The 27,148-nt window shown below is 46.7% G+C and overlaps 2 protein-coding genes across 5 annotated transcripts in view; one reads left to right on the top strand and one right to left on the bottom strand.

Annotated features, from left to right (window-relative positions):
• PDXDC1 (pyridoxal dependent decarboxylase domain containing 1) overlaps window positions 1–14,975 on the top strand; it is a 57,553-nt gene extending 42,578 nt beyond the window's left edge. The window contains exons 15-25 of one of the 2 annotated variants that reach the window (XM_068565734.1): window positions 2,042–2,105; window positions 3,824–3,912; window positions 5,053–5,158; window positions 6,644–6,815; window positions 7,418–7,536; window positions 7,806–7,927; window positions 8,906–8,998; window positions 9,087–9,183; window positions 10,061–10,165; window positions 10,679–10,905; window positions 13,593–14,975. In XM_068565734.1, coding sequence (XP_068421835.1) covers window positions 2,042–2,105; window positions 3,824–3,912; window positions 5,053–5,158; window positions 6,644–6,815; window positions 7,418–7,536; window positions 7,806–7,927; window positions 8,906–8,998; window positions 9,087–9,183; window positions 10,061–10,165; window positions 10,679–10,905; window positions 13,593–13,652 — 1,254 coding nt within the window. In that variant the 3' untranslated portion in view covers window positions 13,653–14,975. The remainder of the gene's footprint in view (window positions 1–2,041; window positions 2,106–3,823; window positions 3,913–5,052; window positions 5,159–6,643; window positions 6,816–7,417; window positions 7,537–7,805; window positions 7,928–8,905; window positions 8,999–9,086; window positions 9,184–10,060; window positions 10,166–10,678; window positions 10,906–13,592) is intronic. The other variant, XM_068565735.1, reaches the window with a different exon arrangement.
• NTAN1 (N-terminal asparagine amidase) lies at window positions 12,907–26,663 on the bottom strand. 3 transcript variants are annotated; one of them, XM_068565736.1, is made up of 10 exons: window positions 26,503–26,663; window positions 20,884–20,986; window positions 20,742–20,807; window positions 20,349–20,457; window positions 18,397–18,470; window positions 16,796–16,849; window positions 16,201–16,254; window positions 15,097–15,194; window positions 13,647–13,760; window positions 12,907–13,252 (listed from the first exon to the last, which is right to left on the bottom strand). In XM_068565736.1, exons 1-10 carry the CDS (start codon window positions 26,581–26,583, stop codon window positions 13,073–13,075), a joined length of 933 nt encoding a protein of 310 aa, XP_068421837.1. In that variant the 5' UTR covers window positions 26,584–26,663; the 3' UTR covers window positions 12,907–13,072. The 3 variants fall into 3 exon arrangements, with proteins under 3 accessions (XP_068421837.1, XP_068421838.1, XP_068421839.1); XM_068565737.1 differs by lacking the exon at window positions 20,884–20,986 and having other exon boundaries at window positions 26,503–26,582; XM_068565738.1 differs by lacking the exons at window positions 20,742–20,807; window positions 20,884–20,986 and having other exon boundaries at window positions 26,503–26,588.
• Window positions 26,664–27,148: the final 485 nt, after the last annotated feature.

Raw genomic sequence — 27,148 nt, 5'->3', positions numbered from 1 at the left:
CAGTGTCTCGGTTCTTGGGGCCACAAATTCTCCTCTCAGCTGTGTCTGCTGACTCTTGCTCCCTGTGTGTGTTGTAATTTTTCTGTTATGAGCTAGATTTTTTTTTTCTTCTGTGACTGGCCTAGGTCCATTTATTTATGTTGGTTTCACAGCTTTAGGAGTCTTACACTACAGAGGACATCACACCCAGGTGCAGAACACACCTGACATTTTGATTTCTCATGAGAGAATTTTTTCTCTCTCTACAGAGTATCAGGCAGAGTTAAGCTTTCTTACTGATCAGTGGGTGGAGTTTTTCTCTCTTTTCATGAAGAGTGTTTTTCAAGGGTCCTGGCTTTATGTAAACTCAGCACCATCCCTCACATGGGCTTCAAACCCATGACCTTAGACATTAAAGCGAAGTTCCAGGCCCCATCAGTGCTCCCCCCCGCCCCCCAGCCCCTGCAGCTCAGCTTACACTATTCTTTCTGTTTTCTCTTCTTTCTGGATTCACCTTTTTTTGTGAGCCTAGCAATGGTTTGAACTTCTTTTGGTTATTGGTGACATTTAATCAAGCATTTCAGGTATTTAGAATTGATGACTTAAGTATTAGCTTGGTCTACCATGTTGCCGGAACCAGAATTCCATGTATATAACCCTGTACAGGATTTCTTATGCAGGCTGACATTTGAGACCACTGAGCTCAAAGAAATAAGAAACAAAAGACTATTGAAGTCTTGGCACTCAAGTCATTCTGCCTTATCCTAACTGAGAATAGGGGAATGGGTGTAGAATTTTGTCACTTCGTTCCTCTTTACTTATTGGGCTTACTTTGTTCTATATAAATATTAAACCCCTCTAACTTTAAAGGTATTAATAGATTTATTTGTTTATGTGAAAGTTAAAGGAGATAGTACCTATGAAAGCACAGGAATTGGCTCAATAAATAATTGGCAGATTCGAATGTACCTCTTGCTTGATCTGAATCACATCCACTGTTCCTTTGAAAAGCTTAGTAGAGAAGATCTTGCGCCAGCTACTTCCTGTGTCTGCAGTTAGCACATCCTGTTGTGGCCCTACGAGTGAGCCATCACTGGCAGAGCCTTGGGAAATGGTTTCAAGATGAGAATTGTAGTACTGGAATTGTTAAATGCTTAGAGATCTTCTCTCCCTTCTCCCACCTCCCCCCATTTCAAATACCACAGTCTGTCAAGGGCATTGCCGCTCCCTTTGTGTCCTGACCCCATGGGAAAGCTGACGGCTCACTGTACATTCATTCAGTGGAGAACATGAACCTAGTGCTGTGCAGTCTTAATGCAGTGGACGTCTTCATCTGTTATGAAATCTGTTAGTGAAGATAGTTGTCTGATGCCTGTCCCGAATATAAGTACCGCTTCAATGATTTAGAAAAACGCAGCTTCAGTTCTAGACTGTGGTTATCCACTTTGCCAGCAGGACTTGCATCCTGCTCAGAGAGTTTTACAGGGTGAGTAGAGGGTGAGTAGAAAATGCTCCAGTCAGTCCTGCTTGAGGTGGCGTCACTTCTGGATTCTTGAAAGCTCGGACGCTCGACAGTGATTCTAGTGCCACTTTTTCCTTGCCCTTTTTGATCTTTCACGTTAGACCCATGTTTATCCATAATTATTAAAATTTCCTCCCACTTTTCATTTTCAAGGTACCAGTGTCAGATGTTATAATTCAGCCATGTTTTCTCGGGACTGGCTTATAATTATGTCTAAGAATTTTACTAAACCCTTGATTCTTGTTTCTCTAGCAAATGAAATTAACCTTTGAACTTTTTTATGTGGTTTTGTGGTGGTGGTGGTGGTGGTGTGTGTGTGTGTGTGTGTGTGTTTCGGCTTGCAGGAAGTTAGTTCCCCGACCAGGGATTGAACCCAGGCCCAGGCAGTGGAAGCACCGAGTCCTAACCACTGGACCACCAGGGAATTCCCTTTATGTGTTTAAGTGCCAATGTCTGTAGCCTGTTTTTCAAGCTCACTGATTGATTTTGTAGGTGTTTGAAATTTACTGTTACTTGGTAATAATCAGATTCCATTTTTAGGTGGAGGATGAGCTCAGTTCGCCAGTGGTGGTGTTCAGATTTTTCCAGGAGTTACCAGGCTCAGGTAGGTGATTTTAAAAAGGGGGTTATTTTTCTATCTGTGTTTAAGGGCTTTGAATTTTAAACCACTTCAAGTTTAACTAAATAATCCAAAATATTTTGATTGCTAGAATCTTAGCATCATTTCAAAAAAAATTTAATAATGTTCACAAGAACTCCAGACCTATTTGCCTTAGCATTTTCCTGACAGTTTCCTATGATTAAACCAGTGTTTTCCAAACACCAGTCCCTGGACTAGTGCTGGAATGAATGAGAGAGAGTCCCTTGAAAATAGAGTTGGGGGCCCTCCTTCCTGAGTATTTGACTCAGTAAGCTGGATCTAGGAATCTCTATCTTTAACAAATGTCCCAAGTGCCCCCCTACCCAGTCCAGGGCTCTGTTATCTTTCACCTGACGGCCACGGTCCCCTCTCACCTGACCTCTCACTTCCACACATTCCACACGCTCCATTCCCGTCCGCTCTCCCCATCCTGTCACCTCCCTGCCCAGAAGCCTGCGTATCTTCCGTTCCAGATGGAAGGCCTGCGGGTCCTAGCCCTTGCCTTCCCCTCCGACTTCCTCTTCTTGCTCACTGTTCTTCAGTCAGACTGGTCTTCCCTGAGTCTCTAGAACACTCCACCGTTTCCCAGAGCAGGACCGCTGCACTGCTGTCCCCCCCGCTCTTCTGGCTCCTCCTCACCATTCAGGTCTCCGCAGCGTCTGCCTCCTCATGGAGGCCCTCCCTGCCTGTCCTGTCCAAGGTGACTCCCTCACATTATATCAGAGCTCCTGCCTTCTTTCAAGGCCCTAACAACAATGTATGGTGATTTCATTTCATTTCCTTATGCTATTTCTTCAATAGAAGGTAAGCACCACCCTGACAAAAACCTTGTCTGCCTCATATCATAACCCCGTGCCCAGCACAGTGCCTGGCACAAGCAGGCACCTCGACCATTTAACAAAAGGAGGCCAGTTGTGTTCTGAGGCCTGGTGTGCTCCTGGGTCTCTGATTTCCCTGCACGGTGCTCAGTGCTGGTAGACTGGTTGGTAACTTATAATTTTATGCTTTGATTTTCCCTCAGAATTCCTTGAAAGAAAAACTTTTTAAATGAAATTAAGAATTCTATTTGTGAGAATATATTCAAGTGTTGTATTTTTCATGAGAAAAAAAAGTGAAAGCTTTAAACCCTCTGTAACATATATATTTTTTAAAAATTTTAATTGTGGTTAAAAAACCCCATAAATTTACCACCTTAACCATTTTAAAGTGTACAGTTCAGTAGTGTTAAATATATTCACATCGTTGGACAACAGCTCTCCAGAAATTTTTTGTCTTGCAAAACAAACTTCATACCCATTAAACACTAGCTCCCATTCCCCGCTCCCCCAGCCCCTGGCACCCACCATTCTACTCTCTGTCTCTCTGAATTAGACAACTTTACCTCATGTTAGTGGAATCACACAGTGTTTGTCTTTTTGTGACTAGCTTATTTCATTTAGCATAACACCTTCAGGGTACATTATGTTGAGCATGTGACAGACTTTCCTTACTTCTTACGGCTGTATGTACTCCATCGTATGTATGTGCCATTTTGTTCATTCATGGTGAGATATACCTTTGATTTCCAGTTGAGACATTTCTCTCAGGTTAACGTTGGGAGCTAAGTGAAATGGGGTTGGAGGGGTGTTTTGTAGTTAGCTGTGTTTCTGGGAGGCGAATCCCTTCTCTGTGTTGTGTGTCAGATCCAGGACTTAATGCCATCCCAGCGCCCAACATGGCCCCGTCAGCAGTCAGCCAGGAGAGGCACTCCTGCGATGCACTGAACCGCTGGGTAAGAACGGCTGTCACGTGCCCTTTCTTCTGCGTCCTGGATGGTTGGGATAACACATGGTCCTGTCTGGGAAATCAGAAACCCACAGGGGGAGCCTCTTGTGAAGGCGCGGGGCTTCGTCCTGGGCCTCTGAAGCAGACCACAGCCCCACATGCTGCACGACTTCCAGCAGGTCCTGTCAACACTGTTCCCGCCGGTTCCTCACGGGACTGTTTCCCTGCTGCTGTGTAAGGCTGAACAACAACATGCAAAACGTGGCCTGCGGTGCAGCCACTTTGGAGCTCTGGTGATACCAGAAGCACATGAGCCAGACCCTTGCACGCCTCTGGCAGTCTGGCGACATGGATCAAGAGCATTATGCTTTGGCTGCTTTTTGACACTGAAATCATACCTCCTGGATTTGAGTGTAAAGAATATTCTAAACAATGTAAAGATGTTCACCAGAGCAGTACCAGTCCTAGCAAAACATTGGACAAGCCCCCAGTGGTTAGGACTCCGCGCTTCCACTGCAGGGGGCGAGGGTTAGATCCGTGGTCGGGGAACTAAGGTCCTGCAAGCTGCATGGCTCGACCTAAAAAGACACAAAACGAAACAAAAAACATTGGACATGCCCAACCTAGGGGTTTTGGTGGATAAATTATGGTACGTCCACACAGTGACATTCAGAACTGCCAATATAAACCACATAGCTGCATGTTTATGGCAGAGGGGAAACGGTCATTGTAAATTATGTGAAAAAATGCAGATTACTACACAGCATGTGGAATGTCATGTTTTATGACAACAGAAGACACACACACACACATATACACCCCGAAGATCCAGGGGGTGGGGGATGGTTATGCCACATGTCAACAGTGGGTGTCTCTCAGTGGTGTATTGTGGGTAAATTTTCTTTTTTTTTACTTTACCTGTATTGCCTAGATCTTTCTATAGTGAACTTATATTTTTTAGTAAGAAAAAATGTAAAATTTACGGTTTTTAAAAACAAGGTGCCGTAAGTATTCAAAGAAAATTAAAGGTGAAAGGAAACTAGCCTCCAGTAGCCTCTTGGGTCTGGGCTGAGCGGACGAGGGCAGGTCCAGAGACTCTGGATTCCCTCCTTGCGGGAGTGTGTGCATTCTGCCCCTTTCCCTGCAGCTGGGAGAACAGCTGAAGCAGCTGGTGCCCGCGAGTGGCCTCACGGTCGTGGATCTGGAGGTGGAGGGCACGTGCGTGCGGTTCAGCCCCCTGACTACTGCGGCAGGTAACCAGTCTTCGTGGGTCGCCCTTGCTGTTCTGGGAGCATCAATGCTGTGTCTGTCAAAGTCCAGGCTGTGATATTCTCTTCTCTCCCTGGAGAGGCTTTTCCTTTTCCTTTGGGCTGAGTTTAGGTAGATTAACCTTCCGGGGTAACTTCTGAGAAAGAGAGACCTCTGAAGTCAGTTGAATTCCTGTGTTTTGATGTCCTGTGACCCTCTGTTCAGTGGTTCTCAGCCCAGACTGACTTCAGAATCCCTGTGGAGCTCTGAAAACTCCCAGCGCCTGGGCCCCACCTGCAGAGATTCTGGTTGACTGACTGGGTTTACTTGGAGTGGAGCCTGGGCACAGTAGGCCAGTGAAGGTCGAGAACCACTGTTGTAGACATTTTAGAGAACTATAGAGCTGAAAGCACGTGGACTTTTATGACAAAGTCCTGGGGATTCTTGTTCCCCCCCTCGGCCATTTCATACCTGTAGGACCTGGAGCAAGTTTCTTATCTCCAGAGCTGTTCCCCACCCCCTCATAGTGGTGACGTGAAGATTAAACTGTGAGATTGTGAATATGAAATGGCTTGGGTAGTGGTTGGTGTATTTTATAGTAGGCACTTAAAAATAATCTGAAAAGAGGTGCCTTAAAAATCTGATTGTGCTTTTTTCTGAGATGATTTAAACATTTTCAGAAAATGTTTGATGGTTTTTCATGAGGTGTTTTCAACATTTTTGGAAAGATATTTTCTCAAAAACATAAAAGTGGTGAAGTGCAGGCAACTGCCCTGCACAGAAGAGCCATCGTGAAGATAGCCAGTGGCCTCCAGGCCTTCTAGGAGTCTCTGCTCCTGCTATGCAGGGGGCCTAGCCCCAGAGGCTTAGCCTCTGAAACTGGAAAAGCTAGCTGTGGATACCCCAGGCCACCTACGTTGAGGCTTAGATCACATAAGCGTTGGAATCAGCAGAAGTGAGGGCGCCGTGATGTTGCCAAGACTCTTGGATCCCTGAACCCTGAGCCCTCTCAGGCTCTGACCTGCAGAAGTACTTGGTACTGTCGCCATCGTCACCCTGCCCTTCTGCCCCCCACCCTTGCCCCCAGAAACCCCTCTCTTTCTCTCCATGTGAACGTAGAGCGAGAACTGTGTGGTCGCCTCCTTGTTTCTAACCTGTGCTATGATGTTTATAACCTGACTTAAGCAGAGTCTTTCTGTGAGAAGAATCTGATTTCTATGGTAGGATTTCATTGTGTATTAAATTGGAGGCTAATTCTTCGGTGTAAGGAAAAAATGTGTCTACACCTGGGGCAGCCAGCTATATGAATTTTCAACACCTGATTCTTCCATATCTGGGTTTAGTGGCTTTTTTTTTTTTTTTTTTTAACTCCTCAGCTCAGCTAATGTGCTGTACCTAGAGCTGCTTTCTGACAGTAGAAGTGGGAGCACTGCCCCCTCATTTTCAGCCATTCTTTAAGCGTTTCCCTTGCATTCTGTGCACGTATTCAGTTTTAGGAACTCGGGGAGAGGATGTGGATCAGCTCGCAGCCTGCATCCAGAGCAAGCTCCCAGTCCTGACCTGTACGCTGCACCTGCGAGAGGAGTTCAAGCAGGAGGTGACGGGAACAGCAGGTCTCTTATACGTTGATGACCCAAACTGGCCTGGAATAGGGGTTGTCAGGTACGATGTAAAGACCGTGGGTGGGTCATTTTGTGAACCAGCTTAGAAATCTAAGATGACTACGTGGCGTGACAGTGTTCATGTCTTATGAAAGTTCATCTAGATGTGCTGGGCATTTACAAGAGCACAGCGGGCAGGCGGCCCAGCGCGCACTGAGTGAAATAGGAGTTGCTGTGTTCTTTCTGTGCCAGCTTGAAAGTTAACTAGGAGAACTACGTTGGGTGCACCACTGACGTGCGTACAGAGAACTACAACTCACTAAGGAGAAGCCAGTTCCCAGTTCCTCTGGTTCAGTGTGTGTCCCTCCTGTGGCCCCTTCGTCCCCTCTCTGGATCAGGGAAGCCTCCTGTTCCTCTTACAAGTGATGGGACTTCCCAGCCTTGCCCCTCCTTCTACATTTCATGCCCCTGGAGACTTGGGCTTCCCTTGGGACTTTCTGGAAAGGTTTGATCTTGAGACCCTCTGAGTGGCTCCTTTGCTCTTTGTCTCATTCCACACCCTTGGTAACTTCCAGTAGCTTCTATTCCACCTGTTATCCTGTGTCTGAAGAGACACTTGATCTTGTAGATTCCTGAAGTACTGTTATGTGATATCGTTTATAGGTATGAACACGCTAATGATGATAAAAGCAGTTTGAAATCGGATCCAGAAGGGGAAAAAATCCATGCTGGACTCCTGAAAAAGTTAAATGAACTGGAATCTGACCTTACATTTAAAATGGGTAATTACTCCTTCTAAAGTCAACTGTGAACTTTGACAGCTGTTTTTTAACTGGTTTGAAGGGAAGTGGCCTCTCTTAGCTATTTAGATCTTCCCAGGGTGAGAGAGCCCTCTGCCCCTTCTGCAGCCTCTCTGGGTCCCATCTCCTCATTAGATCCATGTCCTCACCCCCTCGGGGAGGCTCCTCTGTGCCTGGTCGTGCTGCTGTACAGGGAGTGGCCCGTGTCTGAGGACTTGGGAACCAAGTCGGTCTGTTGTTTCTGCCCGCAGGCCCTGAGTATAAAAGCATGAAGAGCTGTATTTACATTGGCATGGCGAGTGACGACATAGATGTTTCTGAACTAGTGGAGACCATTGCAGTCACAGCCCGAGAAATCGAGGAAAACTCCAGGGTCTGTAAGATTAATCAGTGTCTCATTCCTTTCTGGGTTTTCCCTGGGCAATTAGCTAGAGTCACAAACGAAGAAGCTACCCTTGGCAGTGTCTGTTCATTCATTCTTTACCCAAGTTTTTAAAGGCTTCCTGTGAGCCAGGCATTGTGCAGGCATCAGGGATGCCGGTGATGTGATGCGGTCACTGCCCTCAGTGAACTCACAAGCCAGAGCGGGGAAGAGACGCATGTGAGCAACTGAGGTAGTAAATGCTGTGGACAGAAGTTAGGGGAGGCTGTGCATTCAGGAAGATGTGTTCACCTCTGCCCGACAAGGCCAGGGAAGAGTTCCTGATTGGAGCTGGTCCTGAGGCTGGATGGGATGGTGCTTCTGATAACAGAACTTTCCGCCAGTAATAGACCTGCTTCACTTGGCCAGTTGGCACGGAGGACCAGGCTGTCAGACTTACAGGACGCTCTCCACACCAGATATGCAAGTCACTAGAAATTACTGAAAAGGAGAGAAAAGGGACCAAAGCCAGACTGGTCTGAGAGGAGGCAGAAACCTGTGTCATGTGATTCACTTTTGGTAGTAGGGGTGCGGAAGAGAAGGGAGTTTGAAATGAAGCCTAGGAGCCAAGCTTATTCATTCTTGGGTGGACTTCTTGAAGTTTCTTCCAAACCCGCCTATATTACTTCTGCCTCTGTCTCCATGAATGTTGAGAGTCATGTCTGTTTTCTATTGATATGACATTCAGATCACAGGGACAGTTATTGCTGTTCCCTGGAAAATGAGGCTGGTCACCAAGGTACGTCTGCCTAGGCCTCCTTTAACATTTTGACCTCTTCTATTTGACATTCTGTTTTATTTTTACACTGACATTTTTTAAAGTGCCATTTACTAATATACTTTTGAAAAATGTCCCCAGCGCTATGTTAATAGTTCTAGGCCTTCAGCAAGAAGCTTAGACAAATAATGCCTTTCTTCGTCTTAACACAGCTTCTGGAAAACATGACGGAAGTGGTTCGGAAAGGAATTCAGGAAGCTCAGGTTCAACTGCAGAAGGCAAATGAGGAGCGACTTCTGGAAGAGGTGAGGCTCCAGGGTGGGCTCCCCCGCTGGCCTCAGGCTGGGTGCCAGCCTCCACAGGATGGCCTTGAGCAACGGTTATGTTTTGCAGGGGTTGTTACGGCAGATCCCCGTGGTAGGATCCGTGCTGAATTGGTTTTCTCCAGTACAGGCTTCACAAAAGGGAAGAACTTTTAACCTAACGGCAGGTAGGACTCTTTTTCATCTGGAGAGTTTTGCCAGATGATGCCCTGGGATCCCACGCTCGTGCTGAGGAGCCTTGTCTGTGCCCCAGGCTTTACACTGAGCACTGGGCCGGGACTCTTGTGAGAGGAGGCGAGACGTGTCTGCCCCTGGGACTCTGCCATCTTTCCTCTCCTGCCCCGACAGCTGAAACAGTATGAAAGCAGATGCCCGTTGCCCACAGCCGACTCCGCTTGGCCTCAGCAGGAACGCGTTCGCTCGGCTGTTCAGTCCTCAAGACAGTGTGTCCTGGACGTTTGGGTTCAGTGTTAACATTCTGTGCAGTCCTCATTAGTGTTTTGCCCCAGCAGAGAGCTGCTCTTGCCAGGGGCAAGTGAAAGATTATAGTCTGTAGCACTGAGCCATTTTATTTCAAACCAGGCAACCAGCAAGTATTCCCAGTTGCTGGGATTTGGGGAAGATGATACTGAGCTGCAGGCCCCTCCTTTCCTGTTCTACCAGTGGAATAATTCCCTGAACCTGGGGCCCCTTCCCCAGGAAAGGATGACTACGTTGTCATATGACAGCAAGGGATAACCTGACACTGAACCCGCCAAGCCTTTAGCAAAGAGGCATCCATTCCTTGTTGCTAAAGGACATTTCCCATCGGGGCCTGGCTCCCCAGGCACACTTGGGCCACACTGCTGTCTGGTTGTTTTCACACATACACAGGACACGTGGGGAGACGAGGCTGAAACACCCCAGCAGGGCCGGGACTCACTCGTGGGCACAGCTGCGAGATGGCTTTGTCGCTTCCCGGAGCGTGTCAGGAGGCCCAGGGCCTCCCCCAGGGCGCCTGCGCCAGGACCTCCCCCCACACCTCCCCGCCCCCCCTTTCTGCAGGCTCCCTGGAGTCCACGGAACACACATACGTGTACAAAGTACAAGGCTCGGGAGTAACACCGCCTCAGACCCCCTCAGGCGCTCGCACTAAACAGAGACTTCCAGGTACGTCACGTCTCTGTGTTTGAGTTCATTAACACTGAAGAAAACTGGTTGTATTTCCCCTGGTAAAACAGACCTTTGCATCATGTAACGCTTTACCCGTTTGGTATTAGCTGCATTCCTCTGTTTTCTTGATTCTTTAACCCAAAGTCCTATTTCTCGTCATTTAAGGACAGCTGTCACTGTCCCTTTAGCCGTTTCAAAGCCTTGGGGAAATACCTGGGTAGCACTCCCCGGGGGAGTCAGGGTCTGGACAGCTGTCATGCTTAACCTGGGGCTCGCTCCCCTGAGCTTTTCCTGAGTTTCCCTCAAAGTCCTTGGCGCTGGGGGCGCGTTAGTGTCATATCAGCTCTCATTTCTCACCTCCTCACTTACCTGCTTCAGAGTCAGTGATCCCAGGGGTTTCTGCCGAAGCCGTTGTGATTAAATAAAGCAATCACTTAGAGCACAGACAGCTTCCATTGCAGGGGTGTCGTTTTCCGAGTGTTCAGTGCCGTTCATTGATCTTCCTTCCAGGCCAGAAGTCTTTTAAAAGGTCCCTAAGAGGTTCAGATGCTGTGAGCGAGACCAGCTCAGTCAGTCACATCGAGGACTTAGAGAAGATGGAGCACCTGTCGGGTGGGCAAGATGCCTCGGAAGCCAACAGCCCTGAGCGGCACCCAGGGGCGCCCACCCCTCCAGAAGCCGAGCAGACGGGGGCCCTCCAGGACAGGGCCCAGCGCCTGGAAGATGACCGCCCACAGGTAGAAGAGCCAGAGAGCTTAAGATAAAATTCAGTGTTTGCTTGGAGACTGGACTGATTGTTGTTTCAGGGAAGATGAAGTTATTCTGAAAATGTGAACTGTGCCACATGTTAGTATGAGAGAAATTACTGTTATTTGTGCTTAACTGGGATTTTTGCACAAAAATGTGCCTGAAAGCCAGGCTTCTGGGAGGGCAATTGACTTGTCTAATTTTGTGGGTATGTATTGATAGAACAACCAACAACTACTGTTTCTGTCTACCCAACTGTAGTAATACCTTTCCCCCCCCCAGTTACCATAAACACTTTTTATTCACAGAGAAAACTTAGAATTTCAAGTGCCTGCCACTTGAAACACTTGCTCTTATCTTTCTAAACACATGTGTAAGAAGTTACTAGGTTGCACATAATAACTCTTTGGTAAGACAGCTTTCTTTAGAACTCTCTGGGTTCTCTGTTGTCCTGCTGCAGAGGAGACAGACAGCGTTCTTGGCCATCTGTTTTGCTTGGTGTTTAGTTTGATCAGGTTGCAGTATACAACTGGATTGCGTTTGGCTTGAAGGAGAGTGGGTTTCAATGGGATTGTAAATAAGAGTGTCAGAAGCCCTCTCCTGCCACCCCCAATTGCTGCTTCCCCGGAGACGTCAGTAAGGACCGTGTCCGCTCAAGCTGTGGCAGGGTCGTCAAGCAAGTTAGACTGGACAGTGCTTCTGTCTGACTTAGCTCTGCCACAAATCCATTTCTCCCTTTATATACTATTTGTAAACAAATTAAAGGACTCATCTATTAAGAGTAACTGTAAAGACTCTTCTTGACCATATTATATATATATATATATATATATATATATATGTATATTTTTAAATACTGATAAAGCTTTTAAATTGGCACACAAGTACAGACTGTACTTATTTCTATGTTTAATATCTGAAAACTCAATAGATGCTACTCTTAAAAGCCTAGTATTAAACATGCTGTATAGCACCTCGTTACGTTGAAATTCTAAATTAAGTACACCTTTGACCTGTTCTCACGGGAGCTTCTGTAGCTTCTGTTCCACTAGCAGCTCACACGTTTGGGCCCAACTCAAACAAGAACCAGAAATGTAATCTTTCTCAGGCTGATCACGCCAGACTACTGCTGAAATGATGATTGGAAGTAACCCTTGATTACTGCCTGTTTCTACTTTTCCAAAAGTACTGCATCACTTCGTTTATCGTAGGTAACGGCCCCTGTGCCTTTTAGTCCAGTGAAGTCGAGCTACAGGAGACCTTAAGATGGTGGGGATTCACATTGGGTTTGTGGACTGTAGTACTGAAAGCCTTAGTTATACCACATTAAGCCTATAATTACACTCTGATCTGATGTGATTTCTGACATTTGGCACTTGTCAAAATGCAATTTTCCTTTTTTTTTTTTTTTTTGGTGCAAATGATTAAACAAAGTCTTCCCTGTTTATTTGGTGCAATGAAGTATAGCAGATAAAATGGGGGAAGGGGAAATTATTACCTTTAACAAGATTAATTTTTAAATGTTTTTATATATATTTGAAATTGTTAAATTGGTTTTGCTGAAACAGAATTTCACCCTTGAGATACTATTTGAATGCTGGTTTCAATAAAGGTTCTTGAAATTGTTACCACTGAGTTCACTTCATAAATCTTAGCATTAATTGGGCATGGTAACTTCCTTTTGGATAACAATTTCAGAAAAATAAAGGTTTCTAAAAATATAACATCAGTTTTGGATTTGATGCTTCTAAAATAGTTTGAGGTCAAAAAAAAAATCTCTGTGAGATGTATAAATTCTCACCGAACTTTACTGCATTTTAAATATTGTTCTTTTAAACAAAATAGATGACAGTTTTTTCCCTCATTCACTAATTTAGCAGAATTAGACTTACTTACCCAAGTATCTGAAATAGCTGCTTATAGCACAGTGCGAAAGCTGGCTTCTCCTCTGCCTCTCATTACTAACCAAAAAGTAAACCTAAACAAATGCCTTTGCCAAAATAAGATTTTATTTTAAAGTCATTTGAAAAACACGGAGCAAGGAAAGAGACCTAAGACTGAATGGATGTAGATTCCAAATTCATATTCTTTCCTACCTCCACCAGTGGTCTTTTGTCATGCCAAAAAGTTGCTTTCTTTGGTAATTCCTATTTATTTTTAGCTTCCTGGAGAAGAGATCTTTTCCCATAAGCCATCTTCATTTTTTTTGTAGAGTAGAGCCTTATTTCCAGGAAACAGCATGTTAGCTGGAGAAGGGTATTTCTTTAAAAACATCAAGGTAGATCTGATATGTTCAACAAAGTGGGGGGGCTCAGCCAGAGGTGACGTGGAAAGGTTCTGGAAAACCAAACAAGATTTGGGGCGTGAGGGAAGAACCCTGCTCTGTTCCCTACTTTGATAAAGATGTCAGAGTCTCTCTGTGCTCCTTAAACATTAATCAGGCTGTTCTCAGATCACTATATATGTAATTTGTAAAATTACATAAGAAATGAGGTGTCCTGGGTTAATGAGAACAAAGCAGTTGGTTGCCTACTGCTCCCCTGCATAGATGTCCATCCAGGACTCCACTTACCCCCGACTGATACAGCAGCTAAACAGGGTCTGCCAATGGCATCCTCCAAACACTGAAGGAAAAGCTGCTGTTATCTAGTCTAATCCCTTTTTTTTTTCCTTACAGATGAGGAAACCAAGGTCCACAGATTTAAGATTTACCCAGCCTGTAAATTCTCACCTCTAGTATTTGCTTATCATCTTGCTGCAACCAGAAATCCACATGGGGAAATGGCATCCAGGAATATGGTCCTATACGAAGTTGTTCTGTCTTTGCATCGTAAATACTAATCATCTAAAAAAGAACATTTCAAGGATAGAATTTAAGGAATGTTATCAGCTTAAACCCTACCTTTAATGGAAGCTCCAGTGTAGTCTTGAAATTAAGGCATTTGTCTGGATGATAAGCTTCTTTCAATTTTTGTCTCATAGTAACAGAAGCTGCTACTTACTGAATACTTTCCACCTCTCTGGTACTGCACTTTGTGGGAAACAGACATTACTTTGTTTAGTTCTGACAACAGTCCTGCAGGAAGATGGCATTTTTCCCATTTTGGCTGGAAACCCAAGGCTCAGAGAGACGGGCCCGTTGCCCATGGTCACACGTCCATAAGCGTTAGGGCCAGGCCCAGACCCAGGTGTGTCTGACTGAAGTCCACACTCCTCAGTGCTACATGAAACACTGCCTCATTATTCACACCCCGAGTAACCTTGAAACTTAAAAGTACACATGCCGTTGCTCCATCAAAAGAAGGGAAAAACCAATTTGTAAAAATGTTAATTTGCCAAATGATCAATTCCCTGAATTCTCAAATGTGCCAATGGTAGTTTTCAGCTTCACCAGCAATGTTCAATTTTGGTTACTGAGACTGAAATATGTCCTGAATCTTAGCTAAATCAAGGCTGTTAACGCTACTTGAGAGGCTGCAAAAGGATCCCTAACAATGTCAAAGGGTTGGCAGAACAGACCACTGAATCCAGACATTTCCAATGAAAGTGGCAGCATTTCATAAGTGAGATTTCTTTTGGGTGCTCTGAATGCGATTTCTATTTTTTTCCCACACTTTAAGCATTTTAAAAGGATTCTTTCTCCCATTCCTCAAACAACGTGTAAGTCTTAGGTTTTTATTTTTCTAACTTTTAAAATGAAGGTGTTACTTAATTAAAAAGCATCCTAAGGCAATGAGACTTTTAAAGTGATTCGATTATTCTTGGGGTTAATCAATTCATCCCAGCAAACTGGTCTTCAGTTACTTGGTCCAGAGGAGAGTGTGATCCTGAGGTGCAGAGGGGAGAAGGCTCTTCTTCCCCCTTAGCTTGCCTTTCTTTACAGCAGCTTCACTGGTAAAGTTCTTACAAAGTAAAAGGGGCTCGTTCTCTTTGGATCTGGGTGCTGGGTGTTCACATACCTCCCCAACATCTTCACGGCAGGGAACTGGGGTCTTGAGCTTATAACTGAAAACGTTCATTATTATTCTACATGGTGTGTTCGTGGTGGTTCCTGATCATGTACAACTTTAAAGAATTGACATAAACTTTTCATTTCTAAGGTCTATAAAACTTAAGACTTTGGAGTTTGATGCCCCCCTTTTTTCCTTAACCCTGTAACATAAAGATGATATCAAACTCACTGGTCCTCCTGTTAAAGCTCGTGCGGCACGTAGCTCCTCCTCCGGACCTCGGTCTTGGAAGGAGGCTCTGTAGATCTCTGAGGTTTTGATGTTGACAGCTGTTGAGGGACAACAGGGTGACTTCCTACTGACAAAAGCCACAAGGGTTGGCACAGTCTCACACTTCCACCACCACATGTAATAGAATATGGATGAGTCTCCCTCAGAGAGAAAAGAGTGGAAACTGAACAAAGTTACTCTTAGGTGTCTGTAGCGTCTCCCTTCCTGGAAAGGGATAATGCAACCCTTTAGCCAAGCATCTCGCTGACAAGAGCTGAGGCCTGAGCTGGACTAGGTAAGACCTGGTTCCGAACCAAGGGTCCCCCCAACAGGAGGTGCGCCATCTCTTCAGGCAGTGCGTGGCAAAGCCTCCCTGGTCAGCCCTGTGACCAAACACGGCTGCGAACATGGCCTGGGACTGGGGCCAAATCTGGTGTTTGTGTGTTGGTTTTTACTAACCATTTCAGACATACAAAGTATAGAGAATAAAGCAGTGAGCACCCAGCCAAATCACATGTCACAGGTATGGCAGGAGCCCTCTGTAGAGACAGCCGGGCTCACCTTATTACAGCCTTGGGAGTCCTAGGGGCTGTTATAGGAGGGAGGAAAGTTCTGGGCTTTCTTCAGCCTGGTGGTTGCACACTTTCCTTTGGATCTTTGTTCTCAATCAAAACCTTAATTAGTTCCCTAAGTATAAGAAGATTCAAATTCAAATGCCCTGCTCCAGCCCCCAGAGCACTGGCTGGAAAAAAGCAGAGAGGCCTCTTGGGGGAGCAGAGACCACTGACATTCAGCTTTCCCCTAACGGGGGTGATGCCTACACTTTATATTTGCTACCCTTTTTCTTTTCACAGCCTTAGGATTTGGATGTTTTCTCTATTTTGTAGATAAAGGTTAGAGAAGGTAAGCTTCTTGCCCAGCAAATACACCGAGAAGTCAGGATCTGAACCTAAGGCTGTGACACACCAATAGCAACGGGCTTACTAGCTGGTGGAATTGGCCTTTAACCAGAGCTTGTCTTGTCAGTGTGAGACCAATAAACCCTCCGATCAACACGCTACTTACCAATGCCATAAATTACTGGAAAGTGATTTTCATTTTCTTCCCGGTCATTTAATTCTAACACGTAAAAAAAAAGAAATTTTAAGATCAATTTTTAAGAAATACCAAACAATCGCTTTTATTTTCCATAAATAAAGGCCAAGAAGGAGCCCCCACTGCAAAAGGGGGGAAATGAGAACATGAAAGGGACTGTGTCCCTGTTTCCCCGCTGAGCCCCAGAGCAGTAAGGTCATAGCGAACAAACGCCTCTCCAGAGTCCGGGCCTCCCAGCTGCCTACATGCGTGGCGGCAGCTCCTCTCCGGGATCTGGCCCCTCCTCCTTCCCAGGAGTACAGAGCAGACCGCTGAGAATCCCAAGGAAGGACAGAGGAGTTGCACTCAAGGGGCGTCAGGATCTCAACTGAGGTTGAGCAGGATTTGGAGTGGGGAGGGCGGGGAAGGCCATCCCAGAAGATATGGGAAAAGCCAGAAGGCATCACAGCATTGACAAACAGTGCCGTCTGCGACTGAGGCACGGATGCTGGGTCCTGCTTTAAGAGCGAGGGCAAAACATCCCCGAAATCTACAGCTTTGCTTTGGGAAAGATGGCAGAACTTACCTGTCACACATAATGTCACCAAGTGAATGTCATCTTCCTGTCTGTCAAATTCACCTACAATGAGAATTTAAAAACTGATGTCAAAAAAGTTCCTTTAAGGACTTCCCTGGTGGTCCAGTGGGTAAGACTCCTCGCTCCCAATGCAGGGGGCCTGGGTTCGATCCCTAGTCTGGGAACGAGATCCCACGTGCATGCTGCAACTAAGTCCTCAGGCTGCAACTAAAAAAAGATACCACATGCTGCTGCAACTAAAAAGATCCCGCATGCCACAAGGAAGATCCTGAGTGCCGCAACTAAGCCGGCACAGCCTAAAGAAATAAATATTAAAACAAAAGCAACAAAAAAAACCCAAAATCCATCTGCCAATATATAAGCCAGTTCTGAGCTGTGTGCAGTATTCAAAAGATTTCAGGCATCTGACACACAATTTAAAAAAAAAAAAAAGTTCCTTTAATTAGCAGAGCATATGCTGAACAAGTCAAGAAGGGGACAGAGAGTCGGATCCACTAGCCTTCCAGTCACAACCTGGCCTCTATCAGAGGTCAGACCCACGTGAGCTGATGCCCAGAACCCTGCCTGCCAAGGGACAGATGTGCTCCTAGCCTCAAGCTCGAAGGAAACTTCGACCAAGGCTTTCCATTCTTCTCTCCATTCTGAGAGGTTGGGCGGACAAACTCATTCATAAGATTTTTACCTTTTTCCTAAATAACTATTTTTTCCTGATTATCAGTCATAAAAAATTTGATCATTATGAAAAATTTGGAAAATACAGGAGAGCGGAAAGAATATGTGGGTTTTTAAAGATACAAGTGTATGGGCTTTTAATGCCCATAATCCTAGCAGTTAACATTCAGTATATTTCCTGCCATATTTGTCCGTGCACAGCTAAGCTCAGATGTAGACAATTTTATATCCTGATTGTTTTGTACATATGTATTTTCCCATGTAATTCAAACCTCTTCATAAGTATTATTTTTTAATGGCTATATAACTATTCCTCTACTAATGGACATTAGATTATTTCCGATTGTAAATAACATTCTACTGCCCATCTTTGGGCATAAATCTCTGTGTACATTTCGGATTATTTTCTTATACTACATTCCCAGAAGGGGAATTACTGGGGCCATGATGGACCATGATGCCAAATGGCTTTCCTGACAGGTTACACCAAAGTATGTTCCAGTGCTGCAGGAATACACCCACCTCGCTGCCTCATGGTTAATCAAAGAACATCTTTTTTTTTTTTTTGTAATATTTGCTAATTTAACAGGGAAAATTGGCTTTTATCAGGGTTTTAATTCTCTTCAGATTAAAATGGACATTTCTGCCCAGAAGGTGGTTCCTGTTTTCACACAATTCACAGCACTTGCTATTTCGGGATGCATCACCTGCTATTTTGAAAGAAAATCTTGTCCCCATCCCATTAGCTCTGAGCATTTAGCTCCTTGCTATCCAGTCTTTATGGAAGATTCCAAGCTGAGCAGTTTGTGTGGCTCCAAGCAGGTGCACCCCTCATAGGTCCTGTACTAATTGGGATTTTTATCTAAGCAAAAATAGATACATATTTTTATCAAATGTGAGGAAAAAAGTGAACTTACTAAGAAGCTGATGCGTCAGTTTTTGTGACAACTGCCTGTCATCACTGAAGCCGCCCACGAGGTGCACTTCCAGCCTGGCGAAGAGACAGGAGGTGGTCAGAGGCCGAACAGCACGGGACAGCGTGTGCTGGGTCTGCTGTGAACTTTAGCTCTCGGCTCCTGGGCCCCGTTTACGCCTCAGCACACGCACAAGAACCGGTGCAGCACACTGCGACCCTGCCCGGGTGCCTGGGGGCCGAGCGGAGCCGTGTCTTAACACAAACATGAGGCCACCTTGAGGCACAGGGTGAAAAAGGCTACCCTGGAAGAAGACAACCATGTCACACTATCAACCCGCCCCCAGCGGGATGCTTCCAAAACCTCTTAAAAGTCTCAGCCTAAGAGGACTTGTGGTGCAGAACTGGGAAGGGCGGGACTGACACCATCCCTGCACAGACGCCGTCTTCTCTACCGCCCAGCATCGTGGAGAGACGGGTTCGCATCTCCGTTTCACGGAGAAGGAAACTGCGTCTGTGTCTAAAGCACATGCCTATCTACAACACCAGCTTTTCCCAAAGTGTGTTCCCCTGAACACTGGCCTCATGAAACAGAAAAAAGTGTTCTTGGGGTTAAATAAGTTTGGGAAGCCTTGCCTACTCCCCAAGGGAGTCACCATGCACAGCAAAGCTCCATGTAGGAAGCCCTACAGCTGGAAAGACCACACTAACTTTGTTAACCCTGAGTGCCCCATGCACACTTCTCTGCTAACCCCTGGTCCTCAGCCTGTGACAACCTGGCAACCAAAGCTTAGGAAAGTGTGGCCGTATTTCACATCCCTTCTACTGACAGACAAAATCCTGCTGAGGAATGAACCAGAATCTTCTGCATCAGCAGCACAGGGCAAAGCATCAAGTCGCCTCATGACATATTCTATCTCACAACTGTGTGCTGAGAATCACGGAGTTGGGCCCATGGCCCAGTCCGGCTACGTAACCTGGAGGGCCCAGCAGTCTGGCGACTGCACAAGCCACAGAGCCGCGAGGCTAGCCCAGCCTGTCGCAGACCTGGCAGGAGAAGAGTTCAATTTAAAAACTGCTCTGTGTTACACTAGTGAAACTCGGACAGAGACGCTGGTCTTTTAAACCCCTGGGATTCTAAGAACTTGCATATGACTAGACTAGTTCATTCAAATGAACTGCTGCCTTAGACTTCAAATAAGATGAGATGCCTGCCAGGCCCGCCAACGAGAGAGAAAGGGGAGAGGACAGGCGTGAGCACCAGCCAGAAGCCAGGCCGCGGCCGTGGGCCTCCCGTTTAACTAACCCTGTGGCTCTGGGAAGCTGAATCTCGGGGCCGCACACGTGAAACAGGTGGTCACGCTGTCACCGGTGAGAGGGTTGGGCGCTGTGGTGGACACCCAGGGCAGGCGTCAGCTCTTGCACAGAATCCACGACGCTGAGAACTGCACCCCCTTCCTCCCGGCCATCTCCGGCTCCTCCCCAGCCTTGTGTTCCTCAGAGCCCTGTCCATCGTTAAAATCCTGTTGTGCTGACATCTCCTTGCTGTGGAATATGAGCCCCGCGGGGGCAGGGTTTGTCTACTCCATTCACTGCTATGTCCCTATAACAAGTTCTACTTCACAGGAAACGTTCAACAAACAACTGCTGAAGGAATGAAGAGATTCCACCGCTGGGGTGTAACAAGGCAATGTCCGCAAAACGGACATCTAAGAGGACATTACTGAGAACAGAACTACAGATTCAAAGTCAAACCTCCCCTCGTACCCGCCACCCATTCACTCCCTCAGCAACTACTGATGAGGGGCCGACGCTGGGCCACGGTCTGCTCCAGGGGGACCAGGCGGCCACGGTGCTGGTGACAGGCCACATTGCTGGAACAGCTGCCACAGCTGTTTCCTCTACGCGATGGTGTCAAGTTCCCAATATCACAAAACAGAGTAGCGTGGAGCTCACCTTCCACATTGAGTGTGGTCGGAAAAGGATTTTATGGAGTTCATGATCAAGGGGACCTCAGCTTTGGTGTCAGTTCCGTCACAATGTGTCAAGCAGGTAGCCCCATTACCTGAAGAACAAGGGTGAAACGACTCATGTTATTCCCGATGAGAACTCGGGGAGCAGGCCAGGTCTACGCCTGTCCATTCGGACCGCCTCATCTTTGAACAGCCTGTAAAAGGAAAAATAGAGACGTCTGGGCTGCCCAGCCAACCCATCTGACCAGGGCCACAGGGAGGGGCCATGCAGATGGAGAAGAGGTAAGCGGAGCCAGGAAACGCAAATCGAGAAATTCATGGTCCCACGTGTCGGGTCCGTTTAAGTTAACGGTTTCCTTCATCTCTCTCATCATACCTGTGTGCCTCAGGACCACAATGTGACAAGTGGTGGCATCATCAGAACCCAGAATGGAGATGGAGCCTGTTTAAAAAAGAAATAAAATAAAATATCCAATAGCCTTTGGGGATAACGCCCAATTCACTGCTTCCTAACCTACCATCCTTTGGGGAGGTCACTGCAAGCTCTCTTTGCTGAACATACAGAAGGCCCTGGGGTCCCACTTGTTGAACAGACTGACCTCTGAGAAGTCTGGCTCTTTCCTGTTTAATTAAAAAAAAAAAAATACAATAGTGATGGAAATTAGTGAGGATTGAGTGACTAGAGAGGTGGAGAGAGCCAAAGTGTGCCCTACGTGGGAAACACACACTCGTGAGGTCTGAGGTGTGTGTATTATCTGACAGAAAAGCTAAAATAAAAAGGCAGCAGCAGTAACTACCATGTGGAACAATGTGAAGGAAACAAGGAAGTTCTGTTCTTTTTTCACCCTACAGAACAAGACTCTAGTACCTATGAAATAAGATGCAAAACTCTTTTCCCCACTCTTCACAATTGTAAAGAGAATCAGATCCTATGGACTAGGGGATTGGGTGGCTCAGAAATCACAGACCTTCTTCACTTCCTTTAAAGAGGAGGAGGGATCCAGACCTTACCTATCTCCTAATCTAGTAATCCCCACCTCTGGAAATCTGTACTGTGGAAATAACCCAAAAGGCACTCAATCCCTGTGTTATCGAGAATGGCACAAAGCTGGGGACAGCCACAGAAAAGGCAAGTAAATTATGCAGAACCAACTCACAACTGCTAACTGCACAGTCATGAAAAATGAAGACTATGGGAAAAGAGTTTGGAAATGTAAACTGACGAGCAAGATTCGAGTAAAAAAAAAAAAAATTTAAGCTGCAAATATGCTGTTAATACAACAATGCTAAAAATGTTGCCACATATAGGGAAAAATACTGGAAGGAAATTCACCAATATAACCATGATTGTGTTAGAACAGGGCAAACACAAGTTATTTAACTGTCGCTCTATTCTCCAAATGTCCTATGATGTAATTATGTTATTAAAGTAGAAAACCAAAAAGGAGCCCTCATAAATAAGCAAATTTATGAAAAGATAGGTTAATATTAGGTGTGAAAATTCTGACTAATTGAATATTTGTATAAATTCTTATTAGTAAGCCTGGGGGGAAAAAACTCAGGTGGTTAATTCCTTCATGAGAACTAAATTAAACTTTTTTTTTTCAAAAACGTCAAATTGAGGCATCACTAAAATGTTTCATAATTTTCTTCTTACTTGCAACAAATAAACTCCTCAATAAGCAATTTCCTAACCATGTGTGCAAATACAGAGCTTGTGTACTGTCTAGACCAGGGAACATTTTTATGGTCTTATACTGGCTTCTGGCCATTCCTCACGGTTGGTGCTAATTTAGGTTAGTACTTGCTTACTTAACAAAATACAAGAGATGTAAAAAAACATGATCATATGCTTGATGAGTTCTAGAGGGTTCTCTTTTAATAAGCTTTCATTAATTGGAAGCAAGGCAGCAGTTATAGTGAGACCGGCCCCTCCATTTAAGAAAGGAACTAAGTTGGGATTAGCAGATGCAAACTATTTTATATAGGATGGATAAACAACAAGGTCCTACAGTACAGCACAAGGAACTATATTCAATATCCTGTAATAAACCATAACGTAAAAGAATATGAAAGAGTATATATATATATAACTGAATCACTTTGCTGTACAGCAGAAATTAACTCAACAATGTAAATCAACTATACTTCAATTAAAAAAATGTTTTAAAGAAGAAAGGAACTAAGGACTGAGTGAAGTGCAGTGTGTGATCGGACGGCCAAGTCAGGGAGAAAGAGATGCAGCCAATTGTGCAAAAACTCGCAACACCTCATAGCAGTAAGCACTTTTCATTTTCACACCATTTCTCACCTTAATTCAAGATAAGATAAAGGAGAATGCAGAATTTCCTTTTTATTATTCCTTTAATACTTACCTCTTTTTGTTCTTTTTGGGGAGGGGGAGGGAGAAGTCAAGGCAAATTTTTACCACTCATTTTCACAAATTGGTCACCACCCAAAAGCAAAGCTATTTCTGAGAAATGAATTATCACTTGCATGCCCAAGACCAAAAATCACAACGTCTCTCATCGACACAGCTCCTACTATGTCCCAGAGAAACAGAAGCACAAATTATCAGGAGAGAGATGGCCAGAAAGTGAAAACAGCAACATTGCTTTGGTCTTTCACTTTAAAAAATGAAAAAAAGTTAGCCAAAGTTCTCTTCTGTGGAAAAACACACAGTCCTACTTTATAAACTCGCATCCTTTCTGAAATAAAAGCAGTCGTTTTCTGAACTTTCTCTATCCGCTGGACGCTCAGATTCACAAAAACATATCTTTTCCCGCAGTCTCTCCCTGCTACGGCTCATCCTCGTTTCCCAGTCCCTATCGGAAGGCACTGTTCTCTTAACCCAGGGGTCAGTACACGTGTTTCAGAGAAGGGCCAGTCAGTAAGTATCCCGGGCGTTGCAGACCGTGCGGTCTCAGCTCCTCAGCGTGAAAGCAGCATAGATGACACATGACAAGTGGCCGTGGCTGTGTCCCCAGAAAGCTACTTATGAGTGACACTGAAATTTGAAGCAAACGGGAGAGCAAGTATGAGAGCGCCACCAGGCACAGCCCTCAGAACTGAGCCTTCTTCCCACCCCTCGGGCGCTACCTTATCTCAGTCCTTTCTTCCCTTACACCTAAATTCCTGCAATATAGTGCCCGGGGGGAAGACACAGAGCATGGTGGTGCTGGGGGGCCTCTCCCTGAGCCAGTGACCTGGGCATTAGGCTGAGCTTCGGTGCTTCGTCCCCTCCTCTGGGAAACGGGGCTGATGACGGCCACTGCTTCGGCTGTGGGAGGATTAACTGACAGCAGGTCTGCAGGGGGTGGCTGTCACCATTCCCCACCTCTGGTCCCCCGTCCTGACCCCGCTTTTCTGCTCAAAAAAACCCTTCTGAGGAATAATTACAGGGGTTTATAAAGATTTAGCTCCGTGAATGTTCCTAATGGGAAAAGAGCATAAATATTGCGCATGCTTAAAGGCAGGAACTAAGTTACGTGGAATTCCATGGGACTGTTTCTCAAGAGGCCGCAGGACCAGTTCCTGAGCGTCCAGTGACTGGTTAAGAACAAAGGCTCTAGACAGCACCGCCCAAAGGCGCTTTCTGCAGCGATGGCAAGGATCTGTACCTGCCCTGTCTCATACAGCAGCCACTGGCCACACGTGGCTGTCGAGCACTTGAAACGTGGCTAGTGTGACTGAGGAGCTGATTTTTTAATTTTAATTAACTTAAATGTAAATCGCCACATGCGGCCAGTGGCTAATGTATTGAGCACTGCTGCTCTAGAGGCAAAGGCAGACCGCCTGGGTTGCGATCCAGGCTTCACCACTCACAGGATGTGGGATCTTGGGCAATTGACTCCACCCTCTGTGCCTCAGAGTCCCCATCTGTAAAATGGGAACAGCAGCAGTACCTGCTTCCTAGGGCTGGGACGCTCAGCAAGTTCCACGGCGTTGCTATCATTGTTGCTGTTGTTACTACTATCCTATGCTAAGCATAGCTACGGACAGGCTTGTAAGTGCTGCTACTGCATACTCACAACCTACTGTCACATGAAAAGGACACATTATAGAACAGAATATATAGTATGCTATCATGTAAAAAAGTATAGCAAAATGTGAAGCATGGTTCTTTTTTCTTCTTTTTGAGATTTATAATTTCTATTTTCTTACCAAGGGGACACTACTTGTTATTAAAAAAAATAATTAAACCTTTCATTTCTCCACACTGCACATCAGCTGAAAGATCCATCTAAACCCCTGCCACCTAGGTACGACCTACCTCTCCCGGCTTATCTTCCACTCTGCCCCTCCTGCCCTCTCTGCCAGGGAAACGGGCCAGTCCACCCGCCTTCAGGGCCCTTCCCCTCCCGCCCAGGGGCTACGGGGCACAGTCCAGCTTGCTCAGCTAGAATGCCCTCCCCCTCTTCCCTTAGGCTGCTGAGATGGAAGTGCCCCCACCCCCGCCTCCCCGTTCCTGTAAGGCAAACTGGTCCCCACTACACAGCATTTCTAGGCCACGTCTCCCCAAAGAGGCCAAACCTCCCTTCTAGGGGGCCAGCCGCCCTGGTATCTCATCTCATTCCCCCTGTCTCCACACTTAGGGGGCTGCCTTGGACACTGATCTAACTTTTTATCATAGAAAATTTCAAGCAGACATAAAAATAGGGTGCCACCTATATTCTTTAGGCAGCTGCACTTTTTCTCCCTTGGTGAGTCGTACTCCCAACTGCACCAGTTCATGGTGTGGCAGTGACACAGTACAAGGAAAGTGCTTAACACTTAACCTAGTGTCTGCTAGGTGCCCAGTATGTGTTGGCTAATATCACTATTGTTTTCTTGAAATGCAAGTTGAGAATCACACAGAGTTGTCCTCTTTTCCCCGTCAGTAACACCCCCCCCCCTCATCTTTTGGGTCATTTTCAGGGGGTCATTCTGCTCAGACATTTGTGTAACAAATATTTACAAAGCACAGATTCACTGACAGGGCCTGCCCTAGGCTCTGAGGATACGAAGACACACTGTCTGCCTTCAGGAAGCTTACATTCTGGGGGAGAGATCAAAGGAAAGTAAACAAAACAAGCATGCAGACAAAATCACCCTGCAACTGTTACAGAAGAAAACCCAAAAATACCTTCCCTAAGCCTACAGACTCAATCAGGTTCCCCGGCTTCACTTTGCAGAGTGAAAAGGGGCATTTTTTTTCCCCCTTTATGGCACTTAATTAACAGTCATGGTATTTGAGCCACCCTGTGATTAAAAACCATCCCCACCCTATAAATGTCCTGATTGTGGGGAAAGAGGCAAACACCATAGGCAACGTACATTAGAGGCTCAACATGAATCTCTTAAATCAATGAAATGGTTGATTTCCCCTTAGCGGGATCTGGGGCAAGTGGGAGGTTTGGTTCGGATTTTTCTTTTACAGTAAGAACCCTTTTCCAAACAGTCTCTGCATAAGCCTGGACTAAGGGTTCAGAGGTCCATCTAAGGACAAAAGCAGGAAACAAAACAAAAAACCCTTCCATAGGGTGTGGTTCCTCAACACGGCCCACCTGGGGGAAAATAGGGCCCTTTCTTCCGACTGAAACTAACCGGGAGCCCCAGGCCCCGGGTCTAGAAGACTAGGCGACCCGCCAGGATGCCCCTGCCCACCCCAGAAAACCTCCTGCTTCCTGAGGACCCAAGGACGATGCCGCGCTCACCACGGGTGGGGATCCCCGGCGAGGGAGCGAGCAAGGGCGCTGCCCAGATTTGCCTAAACGGGCCAAGTCCGGATTGGAGGTTGGGACCGCCCTGTCTGGAAAAAGGGGGTCCCGGGGTGTCCTCAAGCCGCGGTGCTGGGCGACCCTGGACAAGTCACCTAACCTCTCTGGGCCCCCGTTCCCTCCCTTCGAAAAAGAGGGGCTTCAGCAGATGCCCTCTAAGGTCCAAAGAAGGTAAAAGCTCCACAGATGCCTCAAGCGAGGGCAGAAACTCTGCTGCCGGCGGCCTGGGCTCCGGATGTGCCGATAGCACCTCCGCTGCGCCAAGTTTCGAGCCTGATTCGGGGAGAGCGGGTGGTGGCGGCGGGGTGAGGAGGGCTCTGGACCGCCTGCGGATTCCCTCGGGCCCGCCTCGAAGCCCCCCGCCCGGGCCCTGCTCACCTCCAGAAGCGGGTGGGCTCGGACGAGGTCCCCAGCGGACTGCGGCAGCCTCACTCGCCGCCCCTCCACGAGTAGCGGCATCGCGGAGGCGGCCGCCCCGGCAGGCCCAGGGAGGCGGCGGCCTCCTCAGCCGCGGGCCACCCGCCGCCCCTGCCCCCGCCCTCGCCTTCGCTCTCGCCCTCGCCCTCGCCCTCTCTCTCGGGCCGCCCCGCCGCCGCGCCCAGCCGCGGGTGCCACCGGGAAGTGGAGTCCGACGGAAGCGGTGCAGCCCCAAGAGGCTGAGGAAATCTACGGGGGTGGCGGGGGCGCATGGCTCCATGGGAAACGTAGTCCAAACAGGAGGGAGCGGCCCGCCTCCGCTATGGGCGCTGGGAAATGTAGTTCTGAAAGCGTGAGGAAGGAGGAGCTGCGCTCATCGCGAGGGCCCTTGCCCTCAGGGCCAGGCTCACATTTCAGCCAACCTGGCCTGAGTGCGGGCTCTGGGGTCGCCGCCTGCCTAGGTTCATATCACGGCTGTACCACTTCCCATAGTGACCTTGAGCAAGTTTTCCGAGTTTGCCAACCTGCCGTGCTGCTCCATAGGATTGTATTTAATAGTAAACACAACCTGTCTTAAACTGGGAAAATGGAGCCTAAAGTTTGCTAG

This window comes from Eschrichtius robustus, chromosome 16 (genome assembly GCF_028021215.1).
Source record: "Eschrichtius robustus isolate mEscRob2 chromosome 16, mEscRob2.pri, whole genome shotgun sequence".
NCBI classification, from domain to species: domain Eukaryota; kingdom Metazoa; phylum Chordata; class Mammalia; order Artiodactyla; family Eschrichtiidae; genus Eschrichtius; species Eschrichtius robustus.
Note: the sequence above shows the minus strand (reverse complement) of the source record. Positions and strands in the feature narration are given on the sequence as shown.